The sequence below is a fragment of the Hibiscus syriacus genome, unplaced genomic scaffold (genome assembly GCF_006381635.1).
Source record: "Hibiscus syriacus cultivar Baekdansim isolate YM2019G1 unplaced genomic scaffold, ASM638163v2 tig00006992_pilon, whole genome shotgun sequence".
NCBI lineage: Eukaryota > Viridiplantae > Streptophyta > Magnoliopsida > Malvales > Malvaceae > Hibiscus > Hibiscus syriacus.
Window position 1 is genome coordinate 90,556 of NW_024062121.1, and position 25,026 is coordinate 115,581.

General features: G+C 36.8%; 3 protein-coding genes across 3 annotated transcripts; 2 read left to right on the forward strand and 1 right to left on the reverse strand.

The window, feature by feature from the left end:
• The first annotated feature begins 555 nt into the window (after positions 1-555).
• LOC120201123 (receptor-like protein 9DC3) lies at positions 556-2,842 on the forward strand. Its single transcript, XM_039201791.1, has 2 exons — positions 556-769; positions 1,516-2,842. The coding sequence occupies exons 1-2, from the start codon at positions 556-558 to the stop codon at positions 2,766-2,768; spliced, it is 1,467 nt and encodes a 488-aa protein (XP_039057722.1). The 3' UTR covers positions 2,769-2,842.
• Positions 2,843-9,884: 7,042 nt separating this feature from the next.
• On the forward strand, positions 9,885-12,698 carry LOC120201124 (receptor-like protein 9DC3). The gene is made up of 5 exons (XM_039201792.1): positions 9,885-9,909; positions 10,559-11,125; positions 11,290-11,448; positions 11,552-11,653; positions 12,166-12,698. The coding sequence occupies exons 1-5, from the start codon at positions 9,885-9,887 to the stop codon at positions 12,696-12,698; spliced, it is 1,386 nt and encodes a 461-aa protein (XP_039057723.1).
• Positions 12,699-15,077: 2,379 nt separating this feature from the next.
• Positions 15,078-15,614, reverse strand: LOC120201125 (NAC domain-containing protein 2-like). The gene has a single exon (XM_039201793.1). It carries the CDS (start codon positions 15,612-15,614, stop codon positions 15,078-15,080), a length of 537 nt encoding a protein of 178 aa, XP_039057724.1.
• Positions 15,615-25,026: the final 9,412 nt, after the last annotated feature.

The following is a 25,026-nucleotide window of genomic DNA, read 5'->3' on the forward strand; positions in this document are numbered from 1 at the left end:
TGACATTTTAGTCAACTCTAGGCATGATAAAGTCAACTTTAGGCGTTGACTCGATTTGATTTGAGTTGACTCAACCTGATTCGAGTTGACTTTGGCCTGTTCTGGAAGTTTCTTGTTGGAGGAGTTGCCTCACGCTCGACGGCGACAGAGATAGATGCTATTTCAGTCAATCGATTTCTCCCAAAGCACTCACACAACAAAACAACCTAATCAACTTAGAAATCTGGCCAAAAACAAATAGAAATCAACGAAAAAAAGGTTTGAAATGCTTACACAACGACGATCGAAAAATTAACGACGACGAGAAAACACTGTCGGTCGAATTTTGCTCGGAAAGACTCTAGGGTTCTAACTATGGTGACAGTGTGGCGAACGGTCGTCGACATCCATCCAAATCACCATAAAACAGAATGGTGAGTTTTGGGTTTTTCTTTCGAAACTTTCGAAAGCTCACCACAGCGAACGAAAATAAGGCTCGACGAATGGGTCATTGGGCTATGACCGGACGAGGGATGCGCTTCCACGGGTGAGGGCGGTGACTTTCACCATCCAACGATGACGGGTGACCGGAGATGGGTTTCTCGAACGATTTTCTATGATTTCGTGATTATCGGTGATTGTTTTGGGGAAATGGTGGTCGGGGTTGGGGTCGCCATCGCTGACCGGATACAGGTGAACAACGGTGACAGTGGTCTGAGAGACTGGAAGCTTCTGGGAGAAGCTTTCTCACATGGAAAGGTTGAATCAATCAAACAAAAGGGGTCTGAGGGTTTTAAAATTTTAATTTATTTAACAAATATTTAGCATATCTTATCAACTACTGTCCTATAGCTTACATGGCAAGGGTACGGGTTTGGCTAACAGTAGGACACGGGTTTGATCCCACCAAACCACCTATTTCATTGTTTTTTTCCTTTGACAGATTGTGGTTGGGCAAATTCAGGACTAAGTCCTTAAATTGCCAGGAAATTGTAGAATGGACCTTAAGTTCTAGACTTTAGCTAATAGGTCCCCATTTCCATATAATTAATAAATCAAAATAAAGTTAACAAATTAGGGGTGTGACAAATCAATAAATTATTTCAAGTTAAAATGAGAAACAAATTGATAGAGTTTTTAAATATTAAGAAAATTTATGAATTATTTTTAGTTATGATCAATTTGATAGAATGTGTAAGTTGTATAGACTAAGCTGTTATTATACCAATGTCATGTCACTAATTCCGTTAAGTCAACCGTTCAAACTAACATTGAGTGACCAAAATAAAAACTAAATGTAACGCTAGGTATGATTTTTCTTTTGTAAAATCTTTTTTTAATTAAAAAGGAGTACAATCAGTCTTTTGAAAAATCTTTAAACTCCAATAATTTATTTAATTAGTGAATGACGAAAACAAAAACATGATAATAAGTGGGTTAGTAAATATATAGTTTACCTTTAATTTATTTAATTTTTCTTTTAATGAATCTTCAAACTACTAATTCTAAACTCCAATATTCCATTCTTTTTCCTAGGGAAAATTCCAACTCCACCACCCTTGTTGCAGTGGTACGATGCTTCATTGAACAACTTAGTTGGAGAAATCCCTACCTCAATATGCAATTTGAGTTCCCTCAATGTTCTCGATTTTATGGGGAATAATTTGCATGGAACAATTCCGGAGTGCATTGGAAACTTGAGTTCTTCTCTGTCACACTTTGATCTGCAGGATAATAATATTCATGGTAAAATACCCGGAAATTTTGTTAAACGTTGCAAGTTGCAAAGTTTTCGGATCAGCAACAACCACGTAGAAGGGCCATTGCCCCGATCTTTGGGTGATTGCAAAGATTTGTACCTTCTTGACGTTGGGAAAAACAAGTTGAATGACACTTTCCCAATTTGGTTAGGAAATTTGGATCAATTACAAGTTCTCATCTTGAGATCGAATAGATTTTATGGACAAGTGAAAAGCTCAGATGTTGCAGTTTCCTTCCCTGGTTTGCACGTCATTGATATCTCTCATAATAACTTCAATGGCTACTTACCTACCAAACTTTTTGAAAGTTTGCATGCCATCAAAGAAAGGAATGGAAAGAAAGTTAAACCAGAGTACATGAAAGATGAATTGGCTGGTGGAAAAGTGTATTATGTGCAAGGTTTATCTTTTACAATGAAAGGGTTCGAAGTAGAGTTTAAAGCACTATTGACCAGCTGGATGGTAATTGACTTTTCCAACAATCAATTCTTGGGAGAAATTCCTAAAACAATTGGTGAGCTTCATTCTCTTATTGTCCTGAACCTCTCTCACAATTGTTTGAAGGGTTCTATCCCACTATCATTTGGTGATTTGTCAGAACTTGAATCATTAGATCTCTCATCAAACAAGCTCCGGGGGAAGATTCCAATGGAGTCAAGTAATCTTGGATTCTTGGAGGTGTTAAACCTTTCTCATAATAGTCTCGTGGGACCTATTCCTCAAGGTAAACAATTTGATACTTTTACCAATGATTCCTACATAGGAAACTTGAACTTATGCGGGTTGCCATTATCAAAAAGTTGTGACAATGATGAGGGAACTCCAGCTAAATTTGATAGAGACAATGATGATGATGATGGATTGAATTGGAAATTTTCTATACTGATGGGGTATGGATGTGGCTTGGTGTTGGGAATGAGCATGGGATACATTGCATTCACAACAGGTAAACCATGGTGGTTCATTAAGATCTACTTGAGAGTTCAGCAAAGATTTACAAAATGGTATAGAAATAAACTCTTTCGCTGATTCCTTTGCCAAAAATAAGAGGCCTTGGACAGAGTATAAAACTTCATTTCTCGGTGGTAGGTATTGTTATCTATAGTTGTCTTCTGCTTGGGTGCTTTGTTGTATGTTGTGTTGTTCGTATTATGTTTTACAGGGCCTTCTCTCATGGCTGCAGCGTGTGCTTGTGTGTTTATAACTTGTCAGGATTATGTACTTAAATTTATTGTCCGAGATTATCTAAATGGTTGAGATCTTTTAAGAAGATATATTTTTCTCTTTAGTAAAATCTTTCTCACTACATAAAAGAAAATAATAATATAAATTGAATATTAGGTCAGTCTTTCAACTATTTATAATTTGTTAGTCATCAAATTATAAATACAATCTATAATATCTACACTTTATTTCTATGATATTTTAATACTTATAACACATGTAGCATAATTGGTTACTTAATTTTATGTCATACTTTATAATAAATTATATGTTATACATGTGTATCCATAATTGCATATTTTAATCCCACAGTGGAAGTCATGCTTTAAACGTTAGAGAGATGAATTAATACAGCAGAATTTCAAACTACGTGTTAAAAGATTGTTATTCTTTGAGGACCTAGGTTCGAGCACTATAGATGTCAGGGGTGTGAGCATTCAATGTCAAAATATTGAGAGTTTATCTTTAAACAAAAATTGATTTGTACTTACCCCAGATTAATAAAAAAATATTCGTACAACAACGATGTTTTATTTATTATTAAATTCACATAAAATGAATATAGAATGAGCCTAAAAAAAATTCATATACAAATTCCACACCAAACTTCAGAAATAGAAAAAACTTCCAAAATCCTTAAATTATCACCCCTCGAATCAAAGTATTTCAAGAAGATTGAACTTACATTAGGAAAGTATTTGACCCATCACTCTCTTATGATCTTCCTTGTACACAGTCCCAATCTTATGGTAAAAACTAGCTTCCTCCTTCCTCTCTTGTTTCTGCTGTTATTTATAAGCTATGGGGCTATTTTTTCTGTGAACTCATCCAACGCCACCATTGATCAATCGACCCTTCTTGTACTAAAATCTCATATGAGCCATGATCCATGTAATCTCTTAGCAACCAACTGGTCCACTTCTGCTTATGTTTGAGATTGGATTGGTGTCACGTGTGGATCCAGAAACGACAGAGTCACTGCTTTGAATTTATCATTTATGGATTTCACAGGCACCATCCCATCTCAATTGGAAAATTTATCTTTCCTTGTCTCCCTCGACATTCATCACAATAGTTTCCATGGCTCTTTACCTACCGAGTTAACTAATTTGCATCGCGTGAAATATTTCAACTTTGGTAACAACAGCTTCAGTGGAGAAATCCCACCATGGTTTGGTTGCTTCGCTATATTGGGAAATAAACGAGTAATTTCCCTATAACCAGATTAGTGTGAATACGAAATAAAAGCGGAAAAATAATACCCGAAATTGATAACAGTGTTCAACCAATTTTGCCTACGTCTCTGGACTGTTACAGATCTTTTACTAAAGAGAGAAAATTTACAAGTGTTTACAAAACACTCACAACTCACAAGAAAGCTCTCTAGTATTGGGAGAAAGAAATGATTTGGGATGTTTTGAAGCTAAATGAGCTAGGGTATTTATAGTTGAAGCTTAAAGACTAATCTTGTAAATACCCTATAGTCCAAGGGACTAAAATGTAATTAACCCTTGCCAAAAATCAACAAAATTAGGCAGCCCACCTTTGAATTTTAAGCAGCCCATGTGTTGCATGTGTTGACTTTCAATAATCTCCCACTTGAAGACTGATTTTAATATATCTTCACACCTCGATCGATGCAGCAATATTTATGGTCTTGTTATTCTAGCATACCAACTGAAGCTGAACACAACTTCAATTTTTCCGTAGTCACCATCTTTGTCAACATGTCTGCTGGATTTTGAACTCCACTAATCTTTTCAAGTTTCAAAATCTCATCTTCCAGAAGAGACCGAATAAAATGATATCTCAATTGTATGTGCTTCGTCCTGGAATGAAAAGACGGATTCTTCGCTAGATGGATAGCACTTTGACTGTCGCACTACAAGACATTATTTTCTTGTTTCTTACCTAACTCTTCCAAGAAACTTTGGAGACAGACCATCTCCTTGCTGCCTTTCGTAACAACGATATATTCTGCTTCAGTTGTGGAGAGAGCAACTATCTTTGAGAAATCCAACTCACTGCGGTTCCTCTTAGAGTATAGACATACCCTGTAGTGCTCATTCTGATGTCAACATTTCCGGCTAAGTCAGCATCTACGTAGCCTGTCAGAATCGTATCTCCACCTTTAAAACAAAGTGCTTTGTTTATGGTACCTCGCAGATATCTGAAGATCCATTTAACTGCTTCCCAGTGTACCTTGCCCGAATTATTCATGTACCTGCTAACAGCTCCCACTGCTTGAGCAATATCTGGTCTAGTAAAACCATGGCATACATCAGACTTCCAATTGTTGAGGCATACGACACCTTCACCATGTGTGCACGTTCTTCCTCCGTCTTTGGTGACTGCTCTTTGGAGAGTCTAAAATAAACACCTAAAGGTATACTTACTGGTTTAGCATATTGCATGTTGAACCTGGAGAGTACTTTGTTGATGTACTCAGCATGTGATAATATCAAAGTCCCCGAATTTATGTCTCTCTTAATCTTCATCACAAGAATCTGCTTTGCAGTGCCCAGATCTTTCATTGCAAACTGCTTCGACAATTTTTGCTTCAAATTTATAATCTCTTGCATTTCTAAGCCTGCAACGAGCATTTCATCAGTGAACAACAATAAAATAATGAAGTTGTTGTCGAACTTCTTGATGTAGCAACAATGATCTGCTTAGCATCTGGTAAAACCACTGCTACCCATGAAACTATCAAACTTCTTGTACCACTGTCTAGGAACTTATTTTAAACCATACAAGCTCTTATTCAACCTACATACCAGGTTTTTCTTGTCTGCCTCTATGAAGCCTTTTGGCTGCCTCATATAGATTTCTTCCTCCAAATCACCATGAATGAAAGCTGTCTTTACATCTAACTGCTCAAGATGTAAATTTTCTGCAGTTACAATTTTCAACACCAGTCTGATTGTAGACAGTTTCACGACTGGAGAGAAAATTTCATTGTAGTAAATACCTTCTTTTTGCTGAAAACCTTTGACAACCAATCTTGCTTTGTAGCGTTTTCTCCCATCGTGCTCTTCATTGATCCTGTAAATCCACTTGTTATGAAGCGCTTTCTTACCTGGTGGTAATTCAGCTAATTCCCACGTCTGATTTGACATAAGCGATTCCATCTCATCTTTCATGGAAGACTCCCACTTAACTGAATCCTTCATCTGCATTGCTTCATCATAGCACTCTGGTTCACCATTGTCAGTCAGCAACAAGTAGTGCAAAGAAGGCGAATAACGCTGAGTTAGTTTAGGAATTATGGAGGAGAGTCTCAGTTCTGGTGTACCTGGTTCTTCTTAGACTTCTTCAGGACTAATCTGAACATTATTTTCAGAAATCTCCTCAAACTCAAAAAATTCCTTTGTTTCAGCTTCGGTATTAGAGCTACTTGATTATATGGTTGAACTGTCTTTGTACATCACATTTTCATTGAAAATGACATCTCTGCTTCTGATGATCTTTCGATTTTCATAGTCCCAAAACCGGTAACTGAACTCATCACCACCATAACCAACAAAGACACATTTGTTGGACTTGGCATCAAATTTACTTCTTTCAATAGAATTTATTTGTACATAAGAAATACAATCAAACACTCTTAAGTGTGAAAGGTTTATTTCTTTTATGCTTTAAACTTCCTCTGGTATTCCACCATCTAAGGGAACTAAGGGCCCACGATTGATCATGTAAGCTGCAGTGTTGATAGCTTCAGCCCATAGCAATTTGGGCAATCTGACATGTATCATCATGCTTCTGGCACGTTCATTCAGAGTTCTGTTCATGCGCTTTGATAAGCCATTCTGCTGCGGTGTCATGGGAACTGTTGTCTCTATCTTGATCCCATTGTTTGTGCAAAATTCTCTAAATCTACTATTTATGTATTCTCCTCCATTATTAGACTTCAACTACTTGACTTTCAAACCAGTCTCATTTTCCAGCATGACCTTCCATTTTCTGAAGCTATCAAAGACTCCTGATCTCTTCTTTAGAAAATAAACCACACCTTTCTTGTAGAATCATCGATGAAGGTGACATAATATAGTGAGCCTGCAAGAGATGGAACTGGAGATGGTCCCCATACATCAGTATGAACCAACTCTAACTTTTCTGCCTTGGGTGTCTTGCCAATCTTTGCAAAACTGACTTTCTTTTGTTTACCAAAGATGCAATACTCTCATAGTTCGACATATATATTCTTTAGATCTGACAGCTTCTCTTTTGACAAAAGTGTCTTCATCCCTTTCTCGCTCATATGGCCAAGCCTTTGGTGCCATAGGTTTGATTTTCCATCAGTATCTGCTGTTGCAATGATATTCTCCAAATTTGAGGTTACATAGAGAGTACGAGTCATCTTAGCACGAGCAATGACGAGTGCTCCTTTGGTAATCTTCCATTCTCAGCCTGAAAAGGTTGTACTATATCTTTCTCCATCAAGTTGTCCTACAGAAATCAAATTCCTTTTAAGGCTAGGAATATGTCTCACTCCTTTCAGCTTCCAGGTGGTCTGGTTTGGCAACTTTAATCGGATGTCTCCTTTTCCGATGATCTTTAAGGTTTCATCATCAGCTAGATGAACCTTTCCAAAATCACCACTGACATAGTTCTCCATGATTTCTTGGCATTGGGTGGAGTGGAAAGATGCCCCTGAATCTAAGATCCATGATTCAATCGGACTGTTGACACTTAGAATCATGACATTACCTATCTTCTCTGTCATGTTGGTAGATTCCTGTGCGCCGGTATCTTTCTTCGGTGCTCGACAATCTCTTTTAAAGTGACCATTCTTGCCACAATTATAACAGTTAAAATATTTCTTTCCCGTTCTTGATTTTCCCGTTCTGGATTTCAATCTGCCACGATTTGAATTTCTTTCTGAAGTTCTCCCTCTAGACTTTGTGTGCAAGGCTGAGGATCTTGATACTTCACTAGATTCTCTCTGTCGAATTTCTTCACTCAATACCAAATCCCGAACATCGTCGAATTTTAATTTACTGTTTCCCGACGAGCTGCTGACTGCTGTAACAATAGCATTCCAACTGTTTGGTAGATATGATTAGAGAATTAAAGCTCGAACTTCATCATCGAATTCAATTTCCACATAACTCAACTGGGTTGTGATTATGTTGAGTTCATTTAGGTGTTGAGCCACTGATGCCCCTTCCGTCATCCGCAAATTGAATAATCGCCTTATCAAGTGAACTTTGTTTGAGGCTGATGACTTCTCATACATACTGGAGAGAGCCGCCATAAGACCCACTGTGGTCTTTTCCTTTGCTATGTTGAAAGCAAAATTGCGGGGTAACGTCAGTCGGATAACTCCGAGGGCTTGTCTATCGAGAAGAGCCTAGTCTTCATTCTTCATGTCCTTTGGTTGCTTTCCTGAGAGAGGTTGATATAGATTTTTCTGGTACAGAAAATCTTCAATCTGCATCTTCTAAAAGCCAAAGTTCGCACCATCGAACTTCTCAATTTTCACCTTTCCTTCGTCTGCAGTCATCGCTCCCACTCGAATCTGGCTTCTTTTGGATCATTTCTGACAATTCTTGCAAACCACCGTGTATTAGAACACCTCCGTCGACAAATTCGTATCGCCGACGAAATTTTACTATTCACGAAATTCACTATTCACATGAATAGTAACCTCACAAAAAATTGACAAAACTAGAAAAGTGGAGCTTGATAATGTTATCTCAGCCTCGGGCCTGCTGTCAGTTTTGTGCTTAGGTGAGGTTTTCCGCGACTACAGTGTAGTTTTGGTGTTTTAGTTGCGATAACGTTTCGAGGTGTTGTATCTTCACCTAATTAAGAGCAGTTTTTTTTTCTCTATTTAGGTTAGGGAGATTTTTAACGATACTCTTAATTTAGGTTTGTTTAATAAATTCTATCTTACCGAGAGAAAAAAAAACAATAGGAAATCTTTCAAACTTGAAACGATTATATAATTTACACAATAATTCTCTTTCAGGTTTTACACCTTTCTTGATCTTGAATGCATTTTCATTAAAAAATGTTTACAGTTTCTGTTCCATAATCCACGTAGAAAAATATTACCACCAAATTGTGATGGATTTGATTATATTTTTCCGGTGAAATCCCATTATTTATAGAAAGTTTAACTTCTTTAATGGTAATAGACCTTGCTTATAACAATTTAACAGGTATAATATCATATTTCTTCTCTTGTTTTTAGTACATTTATGCAATCCCTTTTAGTTGTCATAGGTACTATAAAACTAAACATAAGTTGCATGTTTTTTTAAGGACACCTGATAGTGTTCCACAAAGAAATTAAGGGTTTTTTTAAAGAAAAATATTAATAAAATTTGATGTATTTAAGTACATGTTTTAGATGAAATTCCTTATGTTATCGGAAAGTTAACTTTTCTCCAAGAATTTAATCTTTAGGGTAACAAATTAGCAGGTATAATTTCATCTTTCTTTTCTTCTCCATTTTGTAATTCTTGTAAAGCAAATAAAATAAAAATCATTGTTAAACAAATAAATTAAGGTTATGTTATGCTTTTTAAATTATATGTTTGAGGTGAAATTTCATCGATTATTAGAAACTTAACTTCTTTCGAGTACATCAATCTTTCTCATAATAATTTAACAAGTATAATATCATCATCCTTCTATTTCTTTTGTTATAGTTATACAATCCGTTCTAGTTACATTATATTTTTTTAACGATATGAGATGATTATAATATAGTGTCTATTCATTGAATGATATTTCTTTTTAGGTATAATGCAATAAAATAACTCTAACGTTTGACAGTAGTGTCAAATTTAACCGTATTGTTTTTTTACACATTTGACCGTTCAACGTTTCATTTTGGGTCAAAAACACACTCGGTGGATGGAAATCGTTAGTCAACTAACGATCAACGCCTGATGTTGACCAAGTATGTACATGTGGACAGATTATCCAACTCATGGTACATGATGACATGGCATATCCATGTGGGATACATGATGATGTGGCATGTCCACTTAGACTAAATGCTGACGTGACATGTCCACTTTGACTAAATATTGACATCGCATGTCCACGTGTGATGCCACATCAGTAAATATTTTTAAAAATTAATTAATAATTATTTTTTATTAAATTATTAACAACCAATCATATATCGCCATGTGGCACATGAGATTTTTTATTAATTAATAAATTTTTTATTAAATTATTAACAACCAATTCCACCTGTTTTTCAAACCTTGACTTCTATCATATACCTTTTCCTTTTCCAAAACAAATTGACAGGTACAATTTAATCTTTCCTTTCTTGCCTTTTCGTTCTATGCAATTATTTTTAAGAAAACAAGATAAAAGTTACTTCAAGTACACACTCGAGATAAAAGTTACTGCCACCTACTCCGTCAAATGTTAACCGTATGTGGATTGGTTGACCTCATTTAAATAGTTAAGTGATATGTTTGACAAAATTAAAAGATCGATGATCAAATTGAAATCCCCATAATTAAGTAGTGATTGGTGTAGTTTACTATAGTTTTTGTTCGCTATACGCCCATGCATGTATGATGTTTCATACACCCAATTCTAACTCAGTTCCAAATTTTCTAAAGGGCGAGTTCCAAGTCCACCGCCTTCATTGCAGTTGTATGATGTTTCAGAGAACAAATTAGCAGGAGAAATCCCTTCCTCAATATGCAACTTGAGTTCCCTTACAGTTCTCAATTTGAACAAGAATGGTTTGGGTGGAACGATCCCAAATTGCATTGGAAACTTGCATGGTAAACTACCACAAAGTTTTGCTAAAGGGTGCACGATGAGAGGTTTTCGCATCAACAACAACCAAATTGAAGGGTCACCACGATCTTTGAGTCATTGCAAAGATTTAAGACTTCTCAATGTCGGGAACAACGATTTAACCGACACTTTCCTGAAGTGGTTACAAAGTTCGGATCAGCTACAAGTTCTTATCTTGAGATCGAACAGATTCTACGGTCAAGTAGATGAATCTGATGTCGTGGTTTCCTTCACTCGTTTGTGTGTCATTGATCTTTCTCACAATAACTTCAGTGGCTACTTACCTACAAAATTCTTTGAAAATTTGCATGCCATTAGAGAAGGGGTGAAAATGGAGTACATGATAGATAGAACGACAGATGGAACGATGTCTTATGTGGATGGTTTATCTTTTCAACAAAAGGGCTGGAAATGGAGTTTCATTCACCATTAACCATTTGGATGGCAATGGATTTTTAGAACAATCAATTCTTCGGAGAAATTCCGAAAACAGTTGGTAAGCTTCTTTCACTCATTGTCCTGAACATCTCTTGTAATTGTTTAACAGGTCCTATCCCGTCTTCATTTGGTGAATTGTCAGAACTTGAATCATTAGATCTCTCATCAAACAAGCTCCATGGAAAAATTCCAACAGAGCTGAAAAATCTTGGATTTTTGGCAGTGTTAAACCTTTCTCATAATAATCTCACCAGACTCATTCCTCAAGGCAAACATTTTGATACTTTCACTACTGAATCCTACTTAGAAAACTTGGGTTTATGTGGACTGCCACTATCAACAAGGTGTGATAATGATCATGAGAACTCCAGCCAAATTTGATAGAGATGATGATGATAATGAGGAATTGGAAGTTTTCTGTACTGATTGGGTATGGATGTGGGTTAGTGTTGGGACTGAGCATGGGATATATTGTATTCACAACCGGGAAACCATGGTGGATCATTAGGATTACTGAGAGAGTTCAACAAAGATTTACAAAAAGGTCGTACTCTTTGGCTGATGTTTTGCAAAAGAAGACGTGAACAGAGCAGAAAACTTCATTGCTCGGAGGTAGGGGAGTCTTTTCCTATAGCTGTTTTGCAGTTGTCTTGGTGTCTTGTTGTATGTTGTGTTGTTTGTATTATGTTTTCTTACGTGTTTCCTTTATCATTTCAATAAATTTGATGTGTTTGCAACAAAGAATGGATGCCCGAAGGGAGGTTAATTTCTTTATTATCGTGGAAGGATACGAAGAAAAACAAAATCTTCTATTTAAATGGACGACCAACATCAAAGCCCAATACCCTTTTATAAAACCTCATTAATAATTTATGTATATTTGATTCGACTCGTACTCAACCCAATTCGAATTGACCGAAGATCAAAAACCTTTTGGCAAAAACTGGCTTCCTTCCTCCTCTTATGTCTTTGCTTCTGTTTGCAGCATTCCGGGTTACTCTGTCTACAAATCCACCCAACCTCTACACTGATCAGTCCACCCTTTTAGCCTTGAAATCTCATATAACTCATGATCTGCACAATCTCCTAGCAACAAACTGGTCCACTTCTATCTCTGTTTGTAATTGGGTCGGGGAAACATGTGGATCCAGACATCACAGAGTCACTGCTATGAATTTGTCAACCATGGATTTCACAGGCACCATCCCATCTCAATTGGGAAATCTATCTTTCCTTGCCTCGCTCGACTTCCGTCACAGTAGCTTCCATGGCTCTTTACCAACTGAGTTAGCCAATTTGCATAGGCTGAAATATTTGAACTTCGGTAGCAACAGCTTCAGAAGGGAAATCCCATCATGGTTTGATTACTTTGCTAAACTTCAAGGCTTGTGGTTGTACATGAATAACTTCAACGGTGTTATCCCGTCCACTCTAGGCAATTTGTCGAAACTAGAAACGTTGAGCTTGTACGACAACAACTTCAAAGGACAGATTCCTATAACGATGGGAAATCTTTGAAATTTGAAATGGTTGTATATGTATAATAACTCTCTTTCAGGTTCCTCACCTTTCTCGAGCTTAAAATACATTTTAATTAGTAAAACAAATGTCGTAGAACTAACAATCTCATTGCAGGCCATCTACCATCGGGAGTATTTTATAACCTTCCTGAATAACAAGAACTCAACTTAGGAGGGAATCGTATTTCTGGTAGAATTCCAAATAGTCTATTCAAGTGCAAAGAGTTGACTTTTTTATCATTGAATAGAACCTATTCGGAGGGAAATTTGCATGCCATTACAGAAGGGTATGAAAAGAAAGTTGACCCAAAGTACATGATCGATGCATCGACTGGTGCAACGGTGTATTATGCCTTCGATTTATCTTTGACAATGAAAGGATTGGAAACAGGGTTTGAGAAACTATTAACCATATGGACAGCCATCGACTTCTCCAACAACCAATTCATGGGAGAAATTCCTAAAACAATTGGTGAGCTTCATTCACTAATTGTTTTAAACCTCTCTCATAACTGTTTAACAGGTCCTATCCCATCATAATTAGGTGAATTGTCAGAAATTGAATCTTTAGACCTCTCATCAAACAAACTCCATGGAAGAATTTCGACAGAGTTAAAAGCTCTTGGATTCTTAGAAGTGCTAAATCTTTCTCAGAATAATCTCAAGGGACCCATTCCTCAGGGCAAACAATTTGACACTTTCACTAATGATTCCTATATAGGAAAATTTTCTTTTGGACAAGTAAGAATTTTATTATCCAAAAATCAAAGTTTTACTACAAATCATTCAACCAATCAATACAAAAAGGAAACTATGCACACCTAAACAAAGACAGTGAATGACAGAGCTATAAACCCCAAGCATTACAAAGGTTAAGATTAGTACTATCTAGCCTATTGATATTTTTCCCCTAAGACAAAACCGAACAGCATCAATGATTTCGGTTAGCAAAATTGTAGCAGGTCTTGACCGATGTTGGAAAATTCGCTGATTTCTTTCCTGCCATATAGTATAGATAAAAGCAGACCAAGCTATCTTTAAAATGAAGGTGATAAGAGATTTCCCTTTCCATTAAGTGCTTGCTGTAGCAACCGTTTCTTCCCATGATAAGTTTGTAGGATTCATTCCATTCAATATCAAAACAGAATTCCATAAGCAGACGGCTAGTGAACACTCAGAAAATAGGTGGTTTCTTGTCTCGTGAGATAAGTTGCAGTTTACACATGTTGTATCAGTGCTAATTCCCATTCGTTGCAGGCGGTCTCTGGTCTGTAATCTGTCCTGTAGAGCCATCCAAACGATTAAGCAATGCTTCGGGATATGCATTGGAAACCAAATAAGTTTATGCCATGGAACTTTCTGCCCTTTTGGTCTAATCTCATCCCAAACTTCCTTCATCTGAAGCGAGTTTGAATAAAAAGAGACTGCATCAGCCCTCATTTTTAAAATTCTTTTTGTGTTCCAGCTGACATTGGAGGCAGGTTCAAATTTGGGTCTGTGCGGGTTGCCATTATCTCAAGGTACTGTTTCCTAATCATTTCAATAAATTTGATGTAAAAGAAATATTGCAAGGAGTGGATGCTCCAAGGGAGGTTAATATCTTTATTATCATTTCAATCCACGTATGAGCTTTTGCATGACCAGCCAACACTAACCTCGCATCATCACAGAGCCCCTATTGCTGTTGCACTGGAAGCAACATCGAGAGCCCCATCTACACTAATTTTAACCCTACCTCACGGTGGTCTAGTCCATCGGTGCTGGAACCGACCAAAACTGATTGGGAGGATCGGTCTGCTCATCCAGCTTGGTGGTCTAGTCCCTACTGTCCTGCTCCCCACCACATAGAACACAGCCCCCCTCCACATGGAGACCAAAGGAATTAAGCCTGTCCCTAGTGGGCACCGTATATAATTAATCGTTATTCTATATGGTTGATCTTTTCATAGGAGGTTTTATATCATCTTGTTCCAGTCCTCTTGTTTCTGTTTAAATTTTTAATTTTTTTCCTGAAATGAAAAATAAACTTTTATATCATGTTTATCATTCTTGTTCAAATTATATCTATAACTAAACATTAAATATTTAGTTGAAAATTTTAATTGTTAATAAAATATAGAGCTTAATACAAAATAAGGTTCTAAACTATACTCCAAATTTACTTTTGGTGCCTAAAGAATTTTTCGCTCAAAATATATATCTAACGTTTTTCCTTTACACTTTGAAGTGTCTAATATTAAATTTGGAATGTTAAGTGACACATGTCACGTTTATAAAATTTTAAATTTTTTATTTAAATTAAAAATTTTAAGTGTCTACGATTATGTTTTCGATTGCATTATGTTTACCACAATCTACGAAGAAGAAACTATTTATGTTACAAGTTACACTTTGCATGAACAAATTTCATTGCATATATGAAAGAAGAATTCAACAAAGAATGAAATATGTTCGAAAACGATATCATGTTATCTATTTCTTGCACCAAGTCAGCTTCGTCGTCTTCCGTTGTTGCCGTCGGAGAGTCACCTTTCCAGCCAGTTCTTCTAAGCTTACAAATAACCCATTCTTTAAACATATCTCGATTCAATCGATACTCATACATAATCCAATCCGTTTTTCTAAATCCATCCGTTCTACTCTTCTTCCTATAATCATTGTTTCTACCCAGATACTCATAAAAATTCAACACGTTCAAAAACCCTATCACTCGACCATGATAGTCCCTAACAGGTTTTTCACTTGCAATAGATCTCCAGAAACCATCTCCCTCTGATGCATGCACATCTCTCCGAGGTCTTTTCCCGTTAAAATTCTTTTGCGCAATCCTCTCTGGACGAAAAAACACGAACCATTGGTCGTCTCTTCTGAGTATATTCGATTCATCATTCAAAAGAAAAACCCTGGCTTGCATGAGTAAATATTGCCGATCTTGAACAGATCACCAAATTGACCTAAACTGGCCACAACGTCGCCATTGTTGTTGATGAGCACGGGGAGATAGATTAAAAGTAGCTCGATGTCACTAGGGTCGAATACCATGCCCAGAGGAAGATACTCCATAATTTCTTGGTTTTATAGTTTAGGTTTTATCTCTTAAGAGCAATCTTTTAATATGAAATAAGGTTAATTATTTACCTGTATCTTTCTCCTCAAGAGAAAATGTTTATTTTAATTTTTTTTATAAAATCAATATAACTTATAATGTATCTTTCTAGTTTCTCCTCAAAACAAATATTATTAATAATTTTTTAAGATTAAAAAAATAAATATATAGAAATAATAATTTTAATTATATTAAATTAAAATTATTTATTTTAATATTTTTTGTATAAAATTAAAATAGCTTATACTGCATCTTTCTTGTCAAAATTATTACTATCAAATTTTAAATGAAAAAATAGAAACATATAAAAATAATAATTTTAATTATATTAAATAGAAGGTTTTTATCTTAATACCTTTTTATTTAAAATTAAAATAACATGTATTGTGTAAAAAGAATATCACTTCAAATATGCATTAATTAAATTACTTTAGTGGTTAAATGAATGATTGTTATTTCTAGAGCTTCTACGTTCAAGAATAAACAATTACAATAGAGAAAATCACCTCAGTGACCAAAAATGCCTTATAATATACGATTTTAACCAACTTTTTCCGGATTTGCCAAAATGACCAACAAAATCGCAATGCGATCGCTAATTCGCAACGCGATCTCCATTATAGCAAATTCGCATTGCATTTCGCGTTGCGATAGTTGGAAATCGCGTTGCGATGGTCTATAGTGTCGTTGCGATTTTCCCAATTCGCAATGCGAATAAGTAAATCGCAACGCGAATTGGAAAAATCGCAACGCGAATTGGAAAAATCGCAACGCGATAATACAAAATCGTAACGCGATACTGACTTTCGCAACGCGATTCTGACTTTCGCAACGAGATAATACAGAATCGCAATGCGATTTTCAAAGTTCGCAACAGGTTTTAGTTTCGCAACACAAATTTTTTGGGTATATATCTACGCAGCAGCAACAACTCATAACCTAAATCCCTAAATCGCAACTCATTCCATCTCCATCTTTCACTCTCTCTGGCGACATCCGTTCCTACATCCTTCCCCATCCGGCAACAGGTCTTAGTTTCGCAGCTCGTTTGTTTAGTAAATTAATTTACAACCATGAAATCATCTAATGTTGATCATGTTTGGATAGATTTGTGTTTTGGAGGGTCATGGTAGAATGTTCATGGTGTTTTACAATATATGCCTTTACCCATGAATCTTCAACTAAAACTGTCATTAAAAAAGTTAACTTATGAAACTCTAATGTTACGTGTTTCAAAGAAATTGAATTTAGAGCCCCTAAGTGGATTTAGGCTATCTTACCAGAGAAATGGTAAAGTTTATTTGTTAACCGACAATGAAGATGTTGAACGATTCATTGCTTACATTAGTGTTTCAAGTGATGATGTTACAATGTATGTTGTTGAACCTAGAAGTAGTATTGTTGGGTCAGTAGCGGGTAGTAATCAACTAAGTTTTTCTCAAAACCCACAACCTTTCTCTAATCCAAATCCCAATCAACTTTCAGCACCAAATTCCGGTTTTCGTATTGACCAATTAGACGATGATGAGCCAACAGAAAAAATTGTGAGTACTAGTCAGTATTCGAAATTTGATCTTGGTCAATACCCGGACTTTGATATTAGTCAATACTCAGATTTTGATGATGTTTCAGAAGAAGAAACAGACCCTGCGTGTAATGATTTTGATATTGGTCAATACCCGAATTTTGATGATGAAACAGCCGTTGCCGAGGAAGATGTTGTTGATGATAATGAGGAAGAAGTTACGACTGTGAATGAACATGTTGAACATCCATTCTGTAATTCATATAATCCTGAAGAAGAAAAAGAAGAAGAAAAAGTCCCCGAAGAAAAGAAAATGCCACGGGAGTATAACTGGAATATGCCAGAATTACTTCAGATACCGGAAGAAGAGTTGGTAAAGAAAGCAGTTGATTGTTACACAAAAGTTATTCGTATCAAGAAAGATGATTGTTTTGATACAAAGGAAGACTTGAAGATAGCTTTGTATACGAAATGTGTAGAAGATGGCTATCAACTAAAAGTTAACAAATCAAGCAAAGATCGTTTCGAAACAAGGTGTATGATTGACAAAAACTGTACGTGGCGTATGATTGCAAAGAGGATAAAAGATTGCGAAATGTTTCAAGTTAGGACTTTTATTGATAAACATACATGTTCAAGAACCCAAGTTTTTCCTCACCATAGACAGGCAAACAAAAAGGTGTTGGGTGGTTTTCTGGCTGAGTTAATGTTTTTGAATGGCAGAGTATATCGGGGACATGAAATTATGACTGACATGAATGCTCGGTTCAAGATTAGTATATCATATTCTCAGGCTTGGAGAGCCAAATGTTATTCCTTGGAATTGTTGAGGGGGTCGCCAGAAGCATTGTTTGCCCAACTGCCGGCTTATTGTCACAATTTAAAGCTGAAAAATCATGGGTCGGTAACTCATATCAAAACATATAGAGATGTACGCTTTGAGTTACTGTTTATCGCCATTGGTGCTGCGGTTAGTAAATCAATATAATTCTGTTGACTCATTTTTGTTAGTTACATGCATTTCACATTTAAATGATTATATTTCTTGTGTATATTATTTTGTAGATTCGTTCGTTTATTACTTGCATGCGCCCAGTTATTATAGTTGACGGAGCACATTTGAAAGGTCGATACCTTGGAGTAAACTTATTAGCAGTAGCCATGGATGCTAACAATGGGATATTGCCAATAGCTTACGGGGTTGGCAAATCTGAAACCTCTGATTCATGGACATGGTTTATGGGGCATCTTAGGGATTACATAGGTCCTATTAGCAAACTGACAATCATATCCGATAGGGCAAACTCAATTGACAACGCTGTTAGAAGGTGTTTCCCAGATGCTTTTCATGGACTTTGTGGTGTTCATTTGTATAGAAATCTAAAATCAAGGTCTGCTGGTATAAAAAAGCACAAATGGACATACTGGAAGGCTGTAAAAGCTTATCGGGAAGTGGATTTCAATAAGCATATAAACTGTTTAAGACGTGTTTTGCCTCAGTGTGCTCAAACACTAGAAGAGGTCGGGTTTGAAAGATGGTCAAGAGTACATCAACTTGGAGCAAGATATGGTTTCATGACGTCTAATAGTGCAGAATCAATCAACGCTCTAAGTCGTCATTCCCGGAAATTACCCATTACTATGTTAATGGAGTTTTTTTCGAGCCTCTATTCAACAGTGGTACTACAAGAAAAGAAACCATGCAAGTATTATTTCTTTGAATTCGTAACTTATCATATATTTTACTAAGTATTATTTATTTATATTTACAGGAACATTGGAACATCATGTTACACCATGAACTGAAAAAAAGATAACGAAACGTGTTGTGAAGTCAACGTCATGGAGAATTGAACCATGTTCAAACACTTTGTTTGAAGTACTGGATAATAACTTAAATGGGCTTGTCGATCTAAATGCAAGGACGTGTAGTTGTATGAAATGGCAAACATCTCGTTATCCGTGTGGCCATGTTATAAAAGTTGCTCTTCATCTAAACCAAGATGATTCAAGCACATACGCTATGGATTGCTATACTACAGAAGTATATCGACAGACTTATACCGAGATTGTCTACCCTATTCCACATCCTTCTGAGTGGGACATACCAGATGACTTACAAACAGTTTTGCCACCAACCATGGACAGAAGGCTACCTGGCCGACCAAAAAGTCACGATCGTATACCGTCTAAGGGTGAAGAGAAGAAGAGATCGACATGTAGTCGGTGCAAGGAAAGTGGTCATACAAGGTTGACATGTGGTTCACTAGTGCCATCACAATCATCTTTTCCTCTACCAAAATATGGATCCTCATCAAAATCCAAAGCTCATATGGTGTCAAGCAAAAGGCAATCAAAATCGCAATCATCTTCAAAATCCCAATCACAATCGGCTTCACCTTTTGGGACCGTTAACTTAGGTGATTTTTAAATGCAAACTTTGTATTATGTGTATTTTATGTGTGCACTTTTAACATTTTCAGTTAGGCATGTATTAGTAACTTGAGTTTGAACATTGCTATGATCTGTTCAGTTGTTATCACTTATTAGACATTCATTTGACTATCGCAACGCGAAATGGCTATCGCAACGAGAAAATCGCATTGCGATTTTCTCGTTGCGATTTTTATTTCACATTGCGATTCTCTCGTTGCGATAGTCAGTTTCGTGTTGCGATAGTCTGTTTTGCCTTCAACATAATGCATATTGAAATCAACAAATAAACTATTACATTTCAATCAATTAAACAAGCACAAATAAGAATTATGTACACATCAATTAAACAAATCAACATTTACAAATCATCTTCAAAATCCCAATCACAATCGGCTTTACCTTTTGGGACCGTTAACTTAGGTGATTTTTAAATGCAAACTTTGTATTATGTGTATTTTATGTGTGCACTTTTAACATTTTCAGTTAGGCATGTATTAGTAACTTGAGTTTGAACATTGCTATGATCTGTTCAGTTGTTATCACTTATTAGACATTCATTTGACTATCGCAACGCGAAATGGCTATCGCAACGAGAAAATCGCAATGCGAAATGAAAATCGCATTGCGATTTTCTCGTTGCGATTTTCATTTCGCATTGCGATTTTCATTTCGTATTGCGATTCTCTCGTTGCGATAGTCAGTTTCGTGTTGCGATAGTCTGTTTTGCCTTCAACATAATGCAGATTGAAAATCAACAAATCAACTATTACATTTCAATCAATTAAACAAGCACAAATAAGAATTATGTACACATCAATTAAACAAATCAACATTTACAAATCAATTAAACAATCAAAAAATAATAATAATTCTTATTTCTTCATCAATTATTGAATCAATGAATCAACAACTTTGTGACCCCGTACATCCATTTCACGCAGCTCACTTAAGGATTAACCTGCAGAAACCAAACATTTGCTCAAACAAGACTTACTACACATCTAAAACCTACAAACAACAAATTATTGAATTCTAGGTACTTAACCAAACATTTTCAAACCAAAAGGAGTATATATGTTAACAAAACTTGCATTTGACTTACCAATTAACAATGGACACTTTCATAACGCGGATGCAGGTAGGAAGCGTCTCGAATATATTGCTCTAGCCATATAATGCCGAAACCACAAGCCTACTACAGCTCTATCTCTATCGGTGGGAAGTAAAAACTCTGTGCTTCCCGTCGTCAAACGCGCCAAGCACATGCATACGAGAGGACCACAATCCCCTCTGGCTCCCGACGATTGCTGTGGCGCGGTCTCGTCTCTGACAACTGTGACATTGAACTTCTTTGGCTTCTTGTGTCTAGAATGAGTCCAATAATTAATCCCATCCAAGAATTTAGCCAAATGAGAGCTCCATCCCTTGATAATATCTCTCAAATCAGACAGTGATATGTAATTGATCATGCTGTCATACACTATTATCTTCAGGGATGGGAGCTGAAGTTGGACGAGAAGCCAGTGACGACGTTCCAAAACAGGGATAAAACACCTGCAATCATAAGTAATAATTCATTTATTTGCGCATTTATTTATGAACACCTTTAAAAAATTTAAAAAATAAACACTAACCTTATCGACCTCCCACCATGCAGGATAAAGTTTAGCTTGTCCATTGCCCAACGAAAATGATTCATCTCGTTGATTCTTCAAGTGAACTGCGTGAAAAGCCGCCGGCATTATTGTATATCACGATTTTTTTTTTATTTTTCCTAAGCTTCCTTATTATTAGTAGACGTGACACCCACGCATCGATATGCTGTTTTACAAAAAAATACATATATTAGTGAATTACATTAATTTTTAAAAAAATTAATCAAAATCATATATAAGACAAATATAAGACTTACCTCCCCATCCAAATAGCCACTGTCTTCAACCCCTAATAGCACACCCCACCAAGACCGATCAAGCAACAAAAACATTTCATCGTTGAGTTTGCTGATATCAGTGTAACACCCTTGGCTCCGCTCATGTAGATAAAAATCAACTGCGGTCTTAGCCCAAAGGGTATTATCCACAATTGTTTCCGGTAGTTGTCTCCTCTCCACTTCAGATACCGGAAGAGTACTAGCTGGTAACTCATACGAGAACCAACTCTCATCCATCATGTCCGGAACCGGTGGGGGTTTCTCAATACTTCGATATATTACCCCATGTGAATCGGGCTCTGGAATGGTGAGAGGGACCTCTTCAACGATGACAGTGGCCTCTTGAACGGTGGGGGGGACTCTTGAGGGAGGATAGGGGCCTCTTGAACGATTGGAGGGGACTCTTGAGGGATGACCGGTGAGTCGGGCTTCTTCTTGCGGAGTCTTCGCACCATTGGGGTGAACGGAGACGTAATAGCACGTCCACGCCGTCTGATGCGTGAACTCCGTCGTGCAAGGAAAACCCGACGTAAAGCATCCACCTTATCGGGCCGCTAAAAAAAATTAATACATAAATCAGTAAATAAACAGACATGATATTAAACAAAGACAAATATGTTTCAAACTAGCATTGTAGTCACCCAAGTCATTATTCTATCATAGTTCACAAAATGCTCAGATAACATTCCAGAAGTAAGCACTTATATAAACATTTAAAAGGACAACATATATAAACATTCAAGAAGAAGAATAGTTTACTTTCGCAACACGAAACTTAAAATCGCAACGCGAAAATGACTATCGCAACGCGGAAATGGCTATCGCAATGCGAAATGAAAATCGCAACGACAAAATCGCAATGCGAAATGAAAATCGCAACGACAAAATCGCAACGCGAAACACAAATCGCATTGCGATTTTCATTTCGCGTTGCGATTTTGTCGTTGCGATTTTCATTTCGCATTGCGATTTTGTCGTTGCGATTTTCATTTTGCATTGCGATAGCCATTTCCGCGTTGCGATAGTCATTTTCGTGTTGCGAAAGTAAACTATTCTTCTTCTGCAAATTGAAACTTAAATGGATTGCATTACTTCAACCAAAAGACAAAAACAAAACCAAAAACAAATACTAACAAAAACAGTTTAGCAGTATTTGCAGCAACCGAATGAATTTATTAAGCAATCTAAGTGAAATGGTTAATCTAAGTGAAATTACGAGTAAATTTATCATCAAGTTAACTATGAAAAATCTTAAACTTACCTCGTTGCGTAGAGTATGAACCTCATTCTGCAACGATGCTACCATCTCACGTAGAGCGGCTACCTCACCGCGTAATGTAGACACCTCAACATGCCATGCACCATCGTCTTTGCGTAAAGTACCGACCTCCTCACGCAAGGCATTGACCTCATCACGTAACTCCCCTAACTCATCCCGTGGAGGTGGAGAGCAGGGAGATAAACGTCGTGGCATCTTTGCCGGTCGCTTATCTTGCGGTGATGGTGGAGAAGAGGCTCGATGATGTGACAGAATAGGTGATGGCTGTCGTTGTGGAGGTGTATAGTCGGGTCGATCAGATGATGGCTCTGGGTGAGGTGATAGCTCTGGGCGAGGTGATGGCTCCCGAAGTGGAGGCTGCTCATCATCCGTTCCATCAAAAAAACGCTTACTAGCTTGCCACCAATCAGTGGCAAGCTCAGCTTCCGTGGGTGTCAGCCTCTGGAGAGGAGTGTTGGCCTCCTAACAATATAAAAGCTCAAACAAAGTTAAACGTGTACTAGTAATAACTTGTTTATAAACATATGGTAGTATTTATGTTAACTTACATTATTTATTGTCGTATACCGTAGTAAATCTTCCCATTGCAAGGTCCGTTTCCTCTTCCAGGAAATAGCCCTGGGAATATCATTTGAAGTTTTTATTGCATATGTCTTCATGGCGGGAAAGGCCTCAAATATCCAAATCTACAAACAATATAATAACAAACATTAGTAATTGTTAAATAATTACTTATAATTTTGGAAACATCATATAAAAATTCTTACCTTAAAGGCCCAAATAAAGCCTGTCAAAGTGTATTTGGAACCATCGACATGCAAACTTTTTCGATCATCCAAGGCAGACGATAACTTATTCCATGTAGCTTTCCATAAATACGAGCCCCACGGAAACAGGTTCCACGCATTTAGGTCTTCTACCAATTTGATTAGATCATTCGGAATAGGTTGTCTGGCCTCTCTGCCTAAAAAGCCGGCATGCAAAAGTATTAGAAGGCATACTCGGACAACGTCGACGTCATCCATCCGAGTAAAACCATCTTTCTTATTCAACAATCTTGTCAGGTCTTCTACGTGTAGATTCGGCCTCTCCAGCTCAGGAAAAACCCGGGATAGCCATGATGGGCGGGTAATGTGTCTAGTGTACCGACCTACATCATCGTGTCCGAAGCGTAGATCGGTGATTAAGCAAAACTCCTCCCGCCCAAAACACGTATACGTCGGTGGAAAATCAAACCATATCTCTTCATCACGACGTTGTATAGTCTCTGGTAGATCGCTAGTCATGGTTTGAAGAAACAGGTGTGTCAACATCGCATCTCCACCGGGATGTTGTACTTTCAGCCATGGCCCGAAGCATGTATCCTCAAACATTTTTCTTTGTGCAGGTGAAAGCTTCGACGCAATTGTTTTGGCCAGGCTGACTTTATTTCTTAAGGTCAATTGAGCCGAATAAAAGTTCTACAAAAACAATAAACATACTAAGTTAGATATACCAAAAACTACACTGTGAAGATATACCAAAAACAATAATAAACATAAAGAGTAGTAGTTTATTCTTCAAACTTAAATTTGCAACACTGTGAATTTCGTATTTGTCTTTGTTTTTTGGTTGAAGTAATGCAATTCATTCAAGTTTCAATTTGCAGAAGAAGAATAGTTTCTGAAAATGAAAATCGCAACACGAAAATGACTATCGCAACGCGAATTTGACTATCGCAACGAGAGAATCGCAACGCGAAACTAAAATCGCGTTGCGATTTTGTCGTTTCGATTTTCATTTCGCGTTGCGATTCTCGGTTGATTTAATAAGCAATCTAAGTGAAATGGTTAATCTATTATTGAAATTGCCAGTAAACTTATCATCAATTTCAATATGAAAAACCTAATAATAATGCAAAAATTTCAAAAAGAAAATAATTAAAAAAACTAACCCTCGTTGGTTGATTTGGTTGATTTTCCATTTCTGATTGTGAGGGTGGCTCTGAGAGATGGAGATAGACGGATTTCGCCGGAGATGGGGACGAACTTCGTCGGAGATGGGTGAG